Genomic DNA, 17,799 nt, shown 5'->3' on the forward strand with positions numbered 1-17,799 from the left:
CCCCTCTGTGCTGGGCTGAGGTGGGTGATACCCATTTAGCTAAGGGACGAGTTCCCAAAAGCACTCTCACAGGTCCGGAGATCATTCAGGAAACGACAGAGAAGATCGTTCAAATTCGTGAATGATTGAAAGCCTCTAGAGACCGACAGAAAAGCTACGCTGACAAGCAAAGGAAACCGTTGGAATTCCAGGTGGGTGACCGTGTTCTACTGAAGATCTCACCCTGGAAGGGCTTGATATGCTTCGGAAAGCGTGGGAAGCTCAATCCAAGATACATAGGGCCTTTCGAGATTCTCACAAGAATCGGCCCTGTAGCTTACAAACTCAACCTACTCGATGAACTTCGTAACGTACATTCTGCATTCCACGTCTCTAATTTGAAAAAGTGTTTGTCCGACGAGACTCTTGTAATCCCACTCGACGAGACCGAGATCAACGAGAGCCTCAACTTCGTGGAGGAACCAGTAGAGATCATGAACCGTGAGGTCAAGCAGACGAAGCAAAGCCGCATCCCGATTGTGAAGGTCCGCTGGAATGCCAAGCGAGGACCGGAATTCACTTGGGAGCGTGAGGATCAGATGAAACTAAAATATCCTCATCTTTTTGCTTAGTTATTTGTAACTACTTTATTTGTTTAGACTTTAATTTCGGGACGAAATTCCCTTTAACAGGGGGATGATGTGACAACCTGAAATTTTCATTCAGTCAAACCCTAAAAGTCAATCACTTCATATTATAATTCAAGTTCACTTTTACTTGTTTTTGGGAAAAATAAGTTCAATTGATTATTTTAATAATTAATCTTTAAACAAACGGGTGAACGGATGGGCCGTCTCGGGTCTCAAAATTTCTAAACCGCAAATACCTCGTGTCTTAGAAGTTTATAGCCAAACTTTTATGTTTGGGCCGGAAAATCATCCAAAAATCGTGAACTCATATAAGCATGAGTTTACTCCCCAAAAGCTAGGCACTTTATGTTTACTCCCTAAACACCAAAAGAGTAAACTCAAAAACACTCTCAAGTATCATCCAAGATTTAATTCAAGATCTTCAAACTTGTAAGTGTTCTAGCCATTTCAAGTTGGTATAACACTTAATCTAGTAATTGTACATCTTTTCATACATCCATTTTTGTGTTTTGATTAGATTTCCAAAAACACCAAGAACACACACTAAGTGTTCTTGGACTTTTAGCTCATTTCAAGCTTCCTTATAGTAAGTACTTCCATCCTTGAGTCTTAATAAGCTTGTATTACATGTTAACATCAAAGAAAAGTACCAAGAACACCAAGATCAAGGTGTTCACGGTTTTGGGAGGCTCCCAAAACCGTAAACACCAATTATGGTGCAAAGTGGTGCCTTAGGGTGCCTAGATGCTTCACCATGTCTTAGGGACTTGTCTAGATTCATCCTTGATGAGTTTATCACACAAAAAGCACCAAAACCTTACATTTTCATGTGTTTATGGTTTAGGGATCTCCCAAAACCGTAAACACCCCAAAAGGTGCATAAAAGTCCCATAAAAGTCCAAAGGTTATTCCTTATGTCTAAATCTAACCTAGACTATTGCCATGATTGAGCTAAGGACTTGAAAACCCCCAAATACCAAACTTATGGGTTTAAGGTAGTAAACTCATGAGTTTAAGGTAGTAAACCCAAAGGGAAATGACCATGAGGCCATAAACTCCTCAAAGGAGTGTAATGATGCCCTAGTCTCTTCCAAAGGCCTAACCATCAAGTAGAAATGCTTCAAAAGACTTGCAAAACCTCAAAACAACTTATGGTCAAAAAGTGAGGAGTTTACGACCGTAAACTCTTGAGTTTACGACCGTAAAATCATTAGTTCAAGGTCATGAAAATCGTAAACTCCAAGGGAGCTTACCCTTGAACCCCAAACACAATAGCAAGGTCCTTTAGCACCTAGGTGCAATCCTTATGACTTGTAGCACTTATATAAGGTGTTTTACAAGCCTTAGGATGTCTTAACTTTGTCAATTAGTGGTTTAAAGTCTAATTGGATACATGTATGTGTGATTATATGTTAACTAGGATCATTGAGTGTGAACAAGTCTTCACTTGTCACCTAGCTATCCTACAACATTCAGTTCATCCAAACCACCATCTACAGGTGAGTTCATACCCCTTAATCAATGTTTAAATGATTTTAAATGCTTTACATGTGGGGGGAGGGGGATACAAGTAGAAAACAACATGTTCTTAAATCAATCATAGATATTTATAACTAAGTTTTCATCTAGTAGATTTCACATACTTCAAAATGTGATGCATGAAATGGTTTTCTGTCTTAAAATACCTTGGTAGCAAAAGTATTACATTTGAAATGTTTATTAAAATGACATCAAGTCATTGTTAATTATTGTTCAAAACTCATAGATGTCTCGTAAAACCATTTTATCTTCTTGAACAAAACTATATCTATACACTTATGTTCTTATATATGTATTGATATTATAGTTTTCAGCCTTCATTTTGTTCCCACACTCTTGTGTAGCAACGGTGTATAAACTTGCTCGGACAACCAATTACCTTCCAGTTAACTATTTTAGGGATAGTTAGAAGATAGAAAACATTATTCCTATTACAAGGAATTACACCAGAGTCAGTTCATTCTTGAGTATATACTATACATTACATGATACATGAGTACGTTTACATATGCTTACAAGATACATGAATACGTTTACATAGAGACGCTTACATGAGTACCTTTACATAGATACATTTACCTGTATACACTTACATGGATAATTGTACCTAGATTCACGAGGATGATTTATTAGTACCTTATGTGTAAATTGTCCTGCCTATCCCAGTTCAACGGGATATCTAGACGGGACTAACCATTCCGAAACCCACCTGTTAGCAACAGTGGTAGATGAACATCTATGGATACGTACGGTTATTACTTATACTAGGGGTACCTTTACGGGACTAACCATTCCTTTGGCCTACTGTTCGCTACAGAGGTAAATGAACATCTACGGATGCCTACGGTTAATACTTATACTAGTTGTTCCTTTACGGGACTAACCCTTCCTTAAACCTGCTATAGCTACAGAGGAAAAGTGAACAATCTACGGATGTTCAAATATACATTTCGCTTTACGCAATGTCGTGTTAATCCTAATACAAAAGGATAACACTTACATGATTACTTTATTCCTATTACTTTATTTTGTGATACATTCACATAAACGACGAGTTAGACTAAGTACTGTTTGAAATAGTCAAAGGAAGGAAAAAATATCATTTTAGTAGCAAAACATTTGGGTCTTGGTAGAAGACTACATTTCATACTAGTAGGAAATATGGGATTTTCTAGGGTTTTCATACTTATATCAACTGTTTCATTCAAAGATTTACATAGCATACATAACAACTTATCGAAACAAGACAACGACACTTAAATAATTATGAATCCACCAGCTTTAGGCTGATACTCGCTTTCAAAATAACTTGTATTCTCAGGTCACCAGTAGACAGGTACAATGGCCAGGTTTTGAAAAGACGGAGCACAGACAAGACTCGTCTTTTATTTTGATTGAATATTTTGGTGTCTTATTACATTGAAAGAACACACATGTATTAAAACTTTACTTTTAATGCAATGGATGATATTGTTGCTTGTTTACTACTTTACACTGTTGTGATACTGTACATGACGTCCTCCACCCAGGAACGTTTCCGCCGTTCTTGGTTTTGGGGTGTGACAGATTGGCGTATCGAACTGTGCATCCTTGGAGTTCTCAAGTCCAAAGGACATTACTGGCTCAAGCCAGAGAATGCTTGGCTCATCGATTGCACATCTTTGAAGCGAGTCTATAGTCCAGACAGGAAACATGGACTTTTTCTTCTCTAAGAGCTCCGTCTCCCTTCGCTTCTGCTCGAGCTCAGCTTCTTGTTTCTTGATGTTTTCTTCAAATTCCTTTTCAGAGGACTTTACCTTCTGGAAGGGATTCTTGGGATTCTCGGCATAGACATCATCCTCATTGTCTGTGTCGTCCTCGCCAATTTTCTTCTTCTTTTTATCCTTGTTACTGGTCGAAGCTTCATTACCCTTCGGTCCAGCAGATGGTTTCGGCCCAGAAGGAGGTTGTGTTGTCACCTTCTCTCCCACTTGTTTTGGTTGGACCCCAGTCACCGGAACACCCTCGATGCGACTAAGGATGTCCAATGCTGTTCTGAGCTTGTCTGCCAGATGGTTATGGTAATGATCAGAGTGTGAGCCTCAATGAGAGGAAGGAGGATGGAGTGAACATCAGCAGCAGAACTCCTAATGAACTCCCTTTTTGAATTTAGGTCATTAAGCTCAGCATTAGCAGAACGTAGCTTGTGGGTTTGCAGTTTGAGCTGTGAGGTGCACCTGTGTAGTTCATCCATAATCCGATTCTCTACAGCTAACTCCGCCTTTAGCTGAGTCAATCGGTCATTGACGTTAGCGTGTAGAGTTTCGTTGGTTGCTTCAATGGCTTGGCGTGCAGCTGCGAGGTTGGAACGTTCAGATTGAAGAGACCGTTGAAGGTTCTCCACTGAAGCGTTGACAGTTTGAGCGCTCTTTGCAGCAGCAGCCTGTAAGGAATCTAAAACATGTGAGCTTCAGAGACTAGTTTATCGACTTTTGCGGTCGCTTCCTTGCACTCCTTAGTAGAAGCATCAACAGCAAGAGAGGCTTGTTGACACTGTGAAGTAGAGGCTTTAATTGGTTTGGCTGCAGCAGATAATGTGGCACTGTGTTTTGTAACAATAGAGGAGAACAAGGCCTTCAATACAACTTCAGAATAAGCGTCGGAAGAGGAGGATAAAAGCAGTTGATCAAGCTTTTCATTTACCGCCTTGAGATGACGCTTTGTGACAAGCTCATCGTTATCATCATCGCTTTGCACACGGTAATACGTGGAAACAAATTCCAAGTCCTCACCGCCTAGAATAGGGGTTGTTTCGGTAGATTGAGTGGGTGATAAGGGTTTTGAAGTAGCTAGAGGGTCGGTTGTGACTGGTGGTTCGGTTACTGGTGGATTGGGAGCAGTAAAGTGAGCTCCTGTGGTAGTAGTGGTATCTGTGAAAATGGGAGTAGGAATAGGAATTGTAGTGAAGGGTTGAGTGGTGGGAATGGGAAATATAGGAGGGATGGATACTGGGATGGTTACAAGTGAAGGTGAAGGAGGGTTAGAGCGAACTGGAATTTCTTGGGTAGGGGAGCGAGGCGGAGTATCACCTCGGCTCGAAGCCTCTTCGTTAGAGCTTTCGCTCTCAGATTCTGAAGGAGGAGCGTTCTTATGCTTAGGAGGGACATACTCTGAATCTGAATCACTTGTGGATTGTAGTATAAGCCTCCTAGCAGGCTTTTTCTGCTTCTTCGGTTGAGCCTGAGAACTTGTAGCCTTATCAGACTTTTGCTTCTTGGGGGTTTGCCCCTTGGTTGGTTTAGAGACAGGTCCCTCCTTCTGATTATCAGGCTTCTTACCCCTCTTTGTTGGCTTGTCAACCTCTTAAATGGAGCGAACCATGGCCGACATAAGCTCCCGTGGACCCGATGATGGACGTTTCCGGTATTGTTAGAGAACGTTACGCGATGCAGAGATACGACCGAGCATTGCTTCAGGGATGGATCCAATAAAAGAGTACTTGGTTGGATCTGTGACAATGATTTTTGTAGTGTGAAAGGTAGCAATGGATGAGAGCAGAGAATCCGCCATTATTGGAACACGAAGGCGGTCCATTGCCCGGTTGGTGATGATCGACCAAAATCATCCACATGAAATCTCAGAGTGCATGGATGAAGAGACTAAGCTTTGAACCAACCGCTGCCAGATAGTAGACCCATAATCTAAGTCGATCCCATGGTATAGCCCATACAACACAATCATAAACGACTTGCTTGCACCATCTGAGCCAGCGCTTTGCTCAGAAAGACCCTTGAACAGCAGCGTGAAAAGGCCATTCCATTGTGGAGGAAGGCAGGACTTCTTGAACTTAGTGATTATGGTTAGGGTTTCGTTATACCCCATATGATAAAACATTGAAAACAGTTGACTAAGGGTGATGGATTCAGGGTTTACCAGAGATGGGTCTTGAAAAAGACCAATTAGGGAACATAATCGATGCTTTGAGATAGAGGTCTTCTCATCGTGGAGTTTGAAGTGAGTCCTTTCATTAATCTTGTCGTAGTAGGCAGTAGAGTAGACAAGAGACAAGCAATACATTGGAACAACTTCGACTTTAGTCAGTGCGTCGACGAGAGGCGAGTATTTAAGACACTCAACAACATACAACATGTATGGCTCATAGATAAATCGGGTGAGATTGATGAGCAGGTTCTGTTGGGGTTTGATGGTGAGTAGTGGTTGACGAACGGAAGTATAATGAACTGAGGATGATTTATTAGTACCTTATGTGTAAATTGTCCTGCCTATCCTAGTTCAACGGGATATCTAGCCTGGACTAACCATTCCGAAACCCACCTGTTAGCAACAGTGGTAGACAAACATCTACGGATGCCTACGGTTATTACTTATACTAGGGGTACCTTTTTACGGGACTAACCATTCCTTTGGCCTATTGTTCGCTACAGAGGTAAATGAACATCTACGGATGCCTATAGCTAATACTTATACTAGGTGTACCTTTACGGGACTAACCCTTCCTTAAACCTGCTGTAGCTACAGAGGAAAATTGAACAATCTACCGATGTTCAAAGGTTATACATTTCGCTTTACATAATGTCGTGTTAATCCTAATACAAAAGGATAACACTTACATGATTACTTTATTCCTATTACTTTATTTTGTGATACATTCACATAAACGACGAGTTAGACTAAGTACTGTTTGAAATAGTCAAAAGGAAGGAAAAAATATCATTTTAGTAGCAAAACATTTGGGTCTTGGTAGAAGACTACATTTCATACTAGTAGGAAATATGGGATTTTCTAGGGTTTTCATACTTATATCAACTGTTTCATTCAAAGATTTACATAGCATACATAACAACTTATCGAAACAAGACAACGACACTTAAATACTTATGAATCCACCAGCTTTAGGCTGATACTCGCTTTCAAAATAACTTGTATTCTCAGGTCACCAGTAGACAGGTACAATGGCCAGGTTTTGAAAAGACGGAGCACAGACAAGACTCGTCTTTTATTTTGATTGAATATTTTGGTGTCTTATTACATTGAAAGAACACACATGTATTAAAACTTTACTTTTAATGCAATGGATGATATTGTTGCTTGTTTACTACTTAACACTGTTGTGATACTGTACATGACGTCCTCCACCCAGGAACGTTTCCGCCGTTCTTGGTTTTGGGGTGTGACAGATTGGCGTATCGAACTGTGCATCCTTGGAGTTCTCAAGTCCAAAGGACATTACTGGCTCAAGCCAGAGAATGCTTGGCTCATCGATTGCACATCTTTGAAGCGAGTCTATAGTCCAGACAGGAAACATGGACTTTTTCTTCTCTAAGAGCTCCGTCTCCCTTCGCTTCTGCTCGAGCTCAGCTTCTTGTTTCTTGATGTTTTCTTCAAATTCCTTTTCAGAGGACTTTACCTTCTGGAAGGGATTCTTGGGATTCTCGGCATAGACATCATCCTCATTGTCTGTGTCGTCCTCGCCAATTTTCTTCTTCTTTTTATCCTTGTTACTGGTCGAAGCTTCATTACCCTTCGGTCTAACAGATGGTTTCGGCCCAGAAGGAGGTTAAGTTGTCACCTTCTCTACCCCTTGTTTTGGTTGGACCCTAGTCACCGGAACACCCTCGATGCGACTAAGGATGTCCAATGCTAGTCTGAGCTTGTCTGCCAGATGGTTATGGTAATGATCGGAGCGTGAGCCTCAATGAGATGAAGGAGGATGAAGTGAACATCAGCAGCAGAACTCCTAATGACCTCCCTTTCTGACTTTAGGTCATTAACCTCAGCATTAGCAGAATGCAGCTAGTTGGTTTGCAGTTTGAGCTGTGAGGTGCGCCTGTCTAGTTCATCCATAATCTGATTCTCTACAGCTAACTCGACCTCCAGCTGAGTCAATCGGTCATTGACGGTAGCGTGTAGAGTTTCGTTGGCTGCTTCAATGGCTTGGCGTGCAGCTGTGAGGTAGGAACGTTCAAATTGAAGAGACCGTTGAAGGTTCTCCACTGAAGCGTTGACAGTTTGAGCGCTCTTTGCAGCAGCAGCCTGCAAGGAATCTAAAAACAGGTGAGCTTTAGAGACTAGTTTATCGAATTTTGCGGTCGCTTCCTTGCACTCCTTAGTAGAAGCATCAACAACAAGAGAGGCTTGTTGATACTGTGAAGTAGAGGCTTCAGTTGCTTTGGCTGCAGCAGATAATGTGGCACTGTGTTCTGTAACAATAGAGGAGAACAAGGCCTTAAAAGCAGCTTCAGAATAAGCGCCGGAAGAAGAGGATGAAAGCAGTTGATCATGCTTTTCATTTACTTCCTTGAGATGATGCTTTGTGACAGGCTCATCGTCATCATCATCGCTCTGCACACGGTAAGGACTGAAATATGTGGAATCAAATTCCAAGTCCTCATCGCCTAGAATAGGGGTTGTTTCGGTAGATTGAGTGGGTGATAAGGGTTTTGAAGTAGCTAGAGGGTCGGTTGTGACAAGTGGTTCGGTTATTGGTGGATTGGGAGCAGTAAAGTGAGCTCCTATGGTAGTAGTGGTAGTAGTGGTATCTGTGAAAATGGGAGTAGGAATGGGAATTGCAGTGAAGGGTTGAGTGGTGGGAATGGGAAATATAGGAGGGATGGATACTGGGATGGTTATAGGTGGAGGTGAAGGAGGGTTAGAGCGAACTTGAATTTCTGGGGTAGGGGAGCGAGGCGGAGTATCACCTTGGCCCGAAGCCTCTTCATTAGAGCTTTCGCTCTCAGATTCTGAAGGAGGAGCGTTCTTATGCTTAGGAGGGACATACTCTGAATCTGAATCACTTGTGGATTGTAGTATAAGCCTCCTAACAGGCTTTTTCTGCTTCTTCGGTTGAGCCTGAGAAGTTGCAGCCTTATCAGACTTTCGCTTCTTGGGAGTTTGCCCCTTGGTTGGTTTAGAGACAGGTCCTTCCTTCTGATTATCAGGCTTCTTACCCCTCTTTTTTGGCTTGTCAGCCTCTTCAATGGAGCGACCCATGGCCGGCGTAAGCTCCCGTGTACCCGATGATGGACGTTTCCGGTATTGTTAGAGAACATTACCCGACGCAGATATACGACCGAGCATTGCTTCTGGGATGGATCCAATAAAAGAGTACTTGGTTGGATCTGTGACAATGATTTTTGTAGTGTGAAAGGTAGCAATGGATGAGAGCAGAGAATCTGCCATTATTGGAACACGAAGGCGGTGCATTGCCCAGTTGGTGATGATCGACCAAAATCGTCCACATGAAATCTCAGAGTGCCTGGATGAAGAGACTAAGCTTTGAACCAACTGCCGCCAGATAATAGATCCATAATCTAAGTCTATCCCATGGTATAGCCTATACGGCACATTCATAAAAGACTTTCTTGCACCATCTGAGCCAGCGCTTCGCTCAGAAAGACCCTTGAACAACAACGTGAAAAGGCCATTCCATTGTGGAGGAAGGCAGGACTTCTTGAACTTAGTGATTGTGGTTAGGGTTTCGGTATACCCCATCTGATAAAACATTGAAAACAATTGACCAGTGGTGATGGATTCAAGGTTTACCAGAGATGGGTCTTGAGAAAGCCCAATTAGGGCACAAAATCGATGCTTGGAGATAAAGGTCTTCTCATCGTGGAGTTCGAAGTGAATCCTTTGATTAATCTTGTCATAGTAGGCAGTAGAGTAGACAAGAGACAGGCAAGACATTGGAACAACTTCGACTTTAGTCAGCGCGTCGACGAGAGATGAGTATTTAAGACACTCAACAACATACAACATGTATGGCTTATAGATAAATGGGGTGAGATCAATGAGCATGTTCTGTTGGGGTTTGATTGTGAGTAGTGGTTGACGAACGGAAGTATCATGAACTGAGGAAGAGTCTACCATTGTAGTAGCTTGGAGAAGATTATGAACAGTTACAAAAATCGCCCGTGTTCTGTGAGAGAAATTGGTAAGTGATAAAAGTTGAGAGAGTATCGTTCCAATTCCTTTTATACGTACAAGGAAGAGAGAGAAAAATCCGGCTGAGATCTTAGATTATCTCAAAAATAGCGCTTGACTTGATGGGTGAACAGTTGGCATGCCGAAGACGACGCAGGAAAGAGAAATGACGTTTCCTTTTTACACGCCATTCCATAAAATGCACTTTTTCAAAGTGCCAAACCATTTGGATAGTCACTGAGTCAGCTTTCACTTTATCCCAAGCGTCTCTTCATAATACGTTTGAATCTCCGTTGCTGATAGCGCTTTATTGAACAGTCATAAAATAACTAGTGTTTGGAAAATTAAAAATTTTCGTGCATAGGGTGTAAAAGATAAAGAAATAAAGCAACATTTAAGGGATAATCTGTGATGTCTGAAATAGACATAAAACAATGGATTATGGGCATAAATAACTTCCTTCAAAGTCAAGAGAGACATTAAAGTGCTTGCTTGGTTTCCCATTATATAACGATCAATAACTTGTTGAGAAGTATTGAAAGGCATCTTTTGAAGGTTATAATGGGTGGCTTTCACTTCAATTCATAGTTTCGATACTTGACATAAGACCGAAACTGAATGAAATACTTGTGAGATCATTGCGATCTGTTGAACAAGTAGGTAAGATAAACTTTATAGTGACGAAAGGAAGTAAGGAAATCTCAAATAAAAATAAACTAGATCTTTTGGGTAAGAGAAGCCTTGGTTTAAGACAAACTCATAATGATCACTCAAAAGAAAAGACAAGAGATTTCATTTGGTAACAAGTAAGATCTTGAATATTAGAATTCACCGTCAATTCATTAGTGGTGTTGAACTTCGGGTTTCACTTAGTACATAGTGGCATGAAACTAAGATCATGAACGCAGATTGTGTATAACCATAAACCTTAGTGGTTAAGACTGAGAGTCTAAGGGGTTATATTGGTGAAACGAATTATAATGGAGAAAGGTGATGGAGATGGTATAAGAAGCGAATGTACCTCTGCTTTTAAAGAAAAGAAAAGGACCAAGCAGAAAACTCTAAACTCAATTTGAGTAGAGTAAGGTAGCTCATGATTAGAGTGAATTTGACAGCCTGGATTGGGAAAACATGATTGATGCATATTATGTTATTAAGGCTTCACTCAAAAATATTTCGAGGCTTTAGGCAACATACAACAGCATGCTTCTAGGGACTCCTAACTAATAAAACCATTTACATGCCTTAGTTTCGCCATCGAGAATCACACTTAAACAAAAAGAAAAACTTTAGATATATATAAAAAATAGAATAAATAGAATAAAATAAAAAAAACATTTTTGAATTTTGTAAGAATTGACCAATTGAACGAAAGAGAAAAATATTTTTGGATTTCATAAGTATTTTTATGAGAATAAAAGAGAGAAATATTTTTGGGATTTTATAAGTAGAAACAAAAATAATGAAAAAGGTGTACATTAGAAAACAGTTAAAAAGCCTTGGTAAGAAAAAGAAGCGAATGAGTTCAAAAGGACCGAACCCGAAATAGACCGAACCTTCGGTTCATTTTGGTTCATGGTCGAACTTCACCCGAAATAGACCAAACGTTCGGTTCATTTTGGTTCATTTCGGTTTGCTCTATTTCGCTTGTTACCTTTATGAAAGCGAAGGCGATTTTGGTACAGATTCAGCTTGCATCATTCCTAGGCCTTGTAGAATCTTATTGAAGCTTGCTTCAGGTAAGGCCTTCGTGAATATATCTGCCAGTTGATTAGTCGTTCTGACGAAGTGAATTTCTATGTTACCATCTTCAACGTGATCCTTGATGAAGTGGTACCTCAGTGCTATATGCTTAGTCTTTGAGTGTTGCACTAGATTGTGACAAATCCTAATTGCGCTTTCAGAGTCGCAATATAGTGGGATTTTCTTCATGTTTAGTCTGTAATCCCTAAGTTGACTTTGTATCCATACGACTTGAGACGTGCAGGATGCTGCATCAATGTATTCAGCTTCTACAGTGGATAGAGAAACGCAAGTTTGTTTATTTGATTGCCAACTAAGCAATTTACCATCTAGAAGTTGACATCCTCCAGTTGTGCTTTTACGATCTAATCCATAGCCACCTAAGTCAGCATCGGAGAATGCTTGAGCAAAGAATCCTGAGTTGGCTGGATACCACAGACCGAGAGAGGAGGTTCGCTTCAGATAGCGAAAGATGTTTTTCATGGCTTGTAAATGAGGTTCGCACGGGTTGGCTTGAAATCTTGCACAATAATAGATTGAAAACATGATGTCAGGTCTACTGGCTGTAAGATGCATCAGAGACCCAATCATTTGTCGATAGAGTGTCATATCAGCTGCTGGTTTCTCCAATGAGGGTGTAAGCTTAGTTCCAAAGGCCATATGCACTTTCACTTTGGAGTCTCCCATCATCCCAAATTTAGCTAATAGTGTCTTGGTGTATGCCTCCTGATTAAAAAAAATGCATTCGGGTTCGTGTCTAATGTTCAATCCAAGAAAAAAGTTCATTGGACCCATTGAGCTCATCTCAAATTTAGTTTCCATCAACTTTCTGAATTCAGCTGTTAAGCTAGGATTCGTGGAGCCAAAGATGATGTCATCAACATAAATTTGGACTATCATAAGGTGGTTACCTTCTCGCTTACGAAAGAAGGTTGGGTCAATCGAACCTTGTTTGAATTTAGACATTTTTAAGAAACGAGTGAGAGTTTCATACCATGCTCTGGGAGACTGTTTAAGGCCATATACAGCTTTGTCAAGGACATAACAATGATTTGGATACTTCTCGTTCATGAAGCCTGGCGGTTGCTCAACATATACGGTTTCTTCAAGTTCACCGTTGAGGAAGGCACATTTGACGTCCATCTGATAGACTTCAAAGTTCTTGTGAGCTGCATATGCAAGAAAGATACGAACAGACTCTAATCTTGCAACTGGAGAAAAGGTCTCTTCATAGTCTATTCCTTCTTCCTGACAATATCCTTTGACCACCAGCCTTGCTTTGTTACAAATGACATTCCCTTCCTTGTTCATCTTGTTTCTGAAAACCCATTTGAGACCGACAACCGAAGCATCCTTTGGAGTGGGAATAAGACGCCATACCTTGTTTCTTTCAAAGTCATTTAATTCATCTTGCATGGATTAAACCCAGTCTGAATGATCAAGTGTTGAGTTAACAATCTTCCGTTCAACTTTGGAAACAAAGGAGTTGAACATGCAAAACTCGACTTTAGAAAAGAGTGCAGCCTGTTTCGCTTTGATTTGAGAAAGAGTTAACACTTTTTCTGAAGATTCCCCGATAATTTGACTTTGAGGGTGATCTTTGGTCCATTTGATAAGTGGAGGAAAATTTGGATCATAGATAGGATCCAATTCAGCATTGATTTCTTCCTCTAGCTCAGGCAGAATGTCATCATCACCGACATTGGTGTTCTCCCCCTCGAAGAATGACTCCTGTTCAGGACCAGTACAAGTATTCCCTTCTTTGGTTGGAATTTCAGTAGAGCTTGAAGAATGTGGCGATGAGTTCTCCCCTGGAATGAAGACCCTTGATCGTGATGAGGAGTTGGACCTTCACCCTGGATATTAGGACGGTCACGTGAAATTTCACTTGCTTCTGCCCTTTCGGTTTCTTTGGATTGATCATCAGTCATCTTTTGAGCAGCATCGTCGACAACTTGTTTTAGATTATCAACTTTGTTATCATTTGCATTTGATTCAGAGTCAATCGCTTTTTGAGGCTCATCAAACAGAAGCATGAATTGGTCGAAAAGATTCAAGATAGAGATAGAAACTTGACCATTCTTTGGAAAGATCTCTTGCGATGCACCTTCTGTTGATTTCATCTTCTTAACATAACTATCATTAAAGGTGACATAGTATGTTTCTTTAATTTTCTTTGAGCGCTTATTGAGAATTCTATACGCCTTGGAGTTCAGGGAGTAGCCTAAGAAAATTCCTTCATCAGCATTAGCATCGAACTTGTTTCGATTCTCTCTGGAGTTGAAAACGAAACATCTTGAACCGAACACATGAAAGAATTTCACATTTGGTTTTCGATTATTCAAGATCTCGTAAGGGGTAATGGAGAACCACTTATTCAAATATGATCTATTTTGAGTATAACATGCAGCAGCAATTGCATTAGCCCAGAAATACAAAGGTAAGGACGCGAAGCATAACATAGTTCGAGCTGCTTCACACAGAGATCGGTTTCGCCTTTCAACGATGCCATTATGCTGTGGAGTATAAGGGGATGAGAAATTGTGAGTCGTCCCCTTTTCAGCAAGAAAATCTTCAAAATCTTTGTTCTTGAATTCCAAGCCATTGTCGCTCCTCACATTACGAACTACTTTTCTTAGTTGCGTCTCTATCTGTTTAATAAAGAGCTTAAGCTTTGGAGTGGCTTCAGACTTTTGCTTGAGGAAGAATACCCATGTAAATCTTGAGAAATCGTCCACAATAACCATAATGTATTTGTTCCCCCAATGATTTCAATGGACGATGGACCACACAGGTTGATATGCAGTAACTCCAATGGTTCTATCACCTTAGTATTTATAATAGAAGGATGACTCTGCCTACTCTGCTTTCCCATTTCACATACTGCACAATGATGTTTTTTTTATCAAATTTTAGAACTGGAAGCCCTCGAACATGATCACCCAAGACCAACTTGTTGATATCCTTGAAATTCAGATGAGACAGTCTTCTAAGCCATAACCAACTTTCATCAGAGTGAGCCTTTGTGAGTAAGAACACTGCTGGTTTACCTCAAATTGGGTTGAGGTTCAAAGGATACATTCCCCCCTTTCACTTTGACTTCAGCAGAATGTTGTTTGTTTTCTTCTCGATAATCTCTGAGCCTTGATCGTCGAATGATACTTTCAATCTAGTGCCAACCACCAGCTGTGATACACTGACAAGATTGTGTTGGAGTCCTTCAACATAAGCTACTTTCCTTATAGAGAACTCGCCATTAGTGATCATTCTATATCCTTTGATAGTACCAAATGAGTTGTTGCCGTACTTTACAATGCCACCATCTTTGAGAGAAAGAAACTCCCTCAGTTCTTCCTTCCTTCCTGTCATGTGACGTGAGCAGCCACTGTCAATGTACCATTCTTCGTCAAACTGCTTGTCACGAATAACCTGCAAAACATTAAGCAGATTTAGGAACCCAAAGTTTCTTGGGTCCTTGTGAGCCTTTTACAGGACAGGGAATAGTAAGAGAAATATCAACCATGTATGTACATTTAACTAAAGTTGTTTCATATTTTCTTTTTATGGTGAAAACTTTAATTTTGGTTGATTTATTGGAATTAGTGGTGTTGATGTCAGCATTCTTTTGAATCTCCTTTGGAAGATTGTTATCTTCAGGAAAGAGTTTTCCTTTTCACTTTGAATCATTCGAAGAACGAGAATTTGAATGGGAAGAGTTGGATTCAGAAGTGACTTTGGATCCCCTGTTTTTCTGATTGGACTTCTATGGATGGGGACTGAAACCGCTATTTCGGTTGCTATTGGGTGAAGAACCAAAACCGCTCTTTCGGTTGTTATTGGATGGGGGACCGAAACTCTCCTTTCAGTTCCTTTCGATCGAGGGACCTAAACCACCCTTTCGGCTCCTATTGGTCGAAGGACCGAAACCATCTTTTCGGCACCTTTCAGTAGAAGGACCGAAAGTGTCCTTTTGGTTGTTGTTGTACTGAGGACCGAAACTACTCTTTTGGTTGATTCCCGTCGTGGGACCGAAACTCCCTTTTTGGTTCCTTGATTCCTCTTGCGATTTGTTCTTGCTTTCTATCCTTATAAAGTTAGGATTTTGAGATTTCCAAAATTGTTTTCTTTTTGAGAGATTCTTCTTGTATCTTAGATTTCTTTGATGCTTTCTATCAGGTACCTGTTTTGGATTTCTGTGAACATTGGCCTTTCCTTTTGAAGTGTGAACACAACATTCACTTTTTGCTGATGATGTCTCACTAGGGGTTTGCACATGTTCGCTCAATGGTGTTTTGGATCCGCTTGTGCTCGACACATCATATCTTGTTGGCTCATTTAGTGGTTCGGGTATATATCTACCTTTCACTCTCCATGAAGTTTTCTGAGATAGACCCTTCGTCTCATTAGCGTTGTCTATTGGGGCCGACCAAAAAAATTCGTCACATCCGCCAACATTGTCTTCTTCTACCATAGCTGTTAACTCTGCAGTTTGTTGTGGATTGACACCTGGTACTGTGTAGACTTGATTTGGAGTGGTTTGTACCTTCTGGTACACAACAACTTTAGCTTTAAGAACTTTGGTTTTGTCAGTAGAGGAGCGAGCAAACTCAATAGAGTTTTCAGAAATTAGGTTTTTGCGTGACTTAGGTTAGCTTTTGATAAATTCAGAACAGTCCACCAAATCCTCTACATAGATTTCACTCAGATCATCATCCTCATTAAGTTCAGATGCGTTTTCAACATCAATTTTATTTTTTGAACTTAATTTGGCATTCAAAGAGTCAAATTTTTGTACAGTTTCGTTTCTCAATTTTAATCTATCATTTTCGTCTAACAGATTTTTGAGCATGTCCTTGTGGTCTTTGGACTTTATGTAGGATTCATTTTTGTCCAGACCTATTTTATATGTTGGAGAAACTTCGTCAGAAGATACAACGCTTTCACAGTTGTAGGCTTCAGCATCGATTTCATCCTCCTTTAATTCAAGGAAGGGCAAAATCATGCGATGTATCTTCTTTCCTATTTCACAATCAAGATGCAACTGAGTGATATTAAAATAGAGTCTTTTAGCAATTAAACAAAACACATTTCGTTGTTTAAGAAGTTTAAGATTGTCTCTTTGCAAATAAATTGATTCATCCTTAGACCTAATCAACTCCTTCTCCTTTTGCTCGATCCACATCCTCCTTTCCTCACTCTTTGAAGAAATCTTGCTGATTTGATCAGTTAGGTTAGAATTTGTGACACGGGTTTGGGTGAGACTGCTACTTATGCTCGAGAATTTAGATTTTAAGTTATTTAATTCCTTTTCATAATTAGTAACAGGGATTTTTAGAAAAGCAAGAATATTTTGTACCTTTTTGATCAACTCATCACATTCGTTGATCTGAGTACTAACAGGTTTGGCAGCGAAACACCTGTCCTCTCGCTCCCTTTCGTCTTCAACTCCCCCGTCAGTTGTGTATCCCCTCATTTGAGACACACCTTCGGTTACCACAAAGCACCTTCCTGTTAAACGTTCTTCTTTTGCCAGCATAGCCTTCCCATGAGTGGCCTTCCTGACTTCATCATCCTCAGGATCTATGGACCAGACTTCCACACCACCAAATTCATCACTGTTGTTTGTATCCTGCACAATTAAAGCATTCATGGTAGTATTGTTAGCAGTAGACTTTCTTTTCTTGCTTTCCTCCAGTCTTCTCAGGAGGCTCGCTTCCTTATCTTCTTCATTTGTCTTCTCTTCTTTCTTTCTCAGCATATAATCTTTAGCAAAATAATTCTTGCCTCCACAGTAATGGCAGTCGAATCCTGAGTCTCCTCGAACTTTTGCTTCCTTCTTTGACTCTTCAGACTTTGACCCCATCTTCGGTTCCTCCTTGATCTTTTCGGCGCTATAACTACCCTGCCAGTTTCGGTTCCTGTTGGCTGGGAATTTCTTCTTAATGAATTTTCTGGGGTTAGAAAC

The 17,799-nt window shown here is 40.5% G+C and overlaps 1 protein-coding gene across 1 annotated transcript; it reads right to left on the reverse strand.

Moving 5' to 3' along the window:
* Positions 1-4,158: 4,158 nt before the first annotated feature.
* Positions 4,159-5,717, reverse strand: LOC111914989 (uncharacterized). Its single transcript, XM_023910691.1, has 3 exons — positions 5,591-5,717; positions 4,638-5,509; positions 4,159-4,590 (listed from the first exon to the last, which is right to left on the reverse strand). Exons 1-3 carry the CDS (start codon positions 5,715-5,717, stop codon positions 4,159-4,161), a joined length of 1,431 nt encoding a protein of 476 aa, XP_023766459.1.
* Positions 5,718-17,799: the final 12,082 nt, after the last annotated feature.

This window comes from Lactuca sativa, chromosome 5, assembly GCF_002870075.4.
Source record: "Lactuca sativa cultivar Salinas chromosome 5, Lsat_Salinas_v11, whole genome shotgun sequence".
Lineage (NCBI taxonomy): Eukaryota > Viridiplantae > Streptophyta > Magnoliopsida > Asterales > Asteraceae > Lactuca > Lactuca sativa.

Bases quoted from the DNA above. Each gene is read 5' to 3' on its own strand.
- LOC111914989 (XM_023910691.1), bottom strand. From the start codon at position 5,717: ATGGCGGATTCTCTGCTCTCATCCATTGCTACCTTTCACACTACAAAA. The intron at 5,510-5,590 runs GTAACGTTCTCT...GCTCCATTTAAG, and splicing joins CGGTCGTATCTCTGCATCGC to AGGTTGACAAGCCAACAAAG. The intron at 4,591-4,637 runs GTCGATAAACTA...GATTCCTTACAG, and splicing joins GCAAGGAAGCGACCGCAAAA to GCTGCTGCTGCAAAGAGCGC.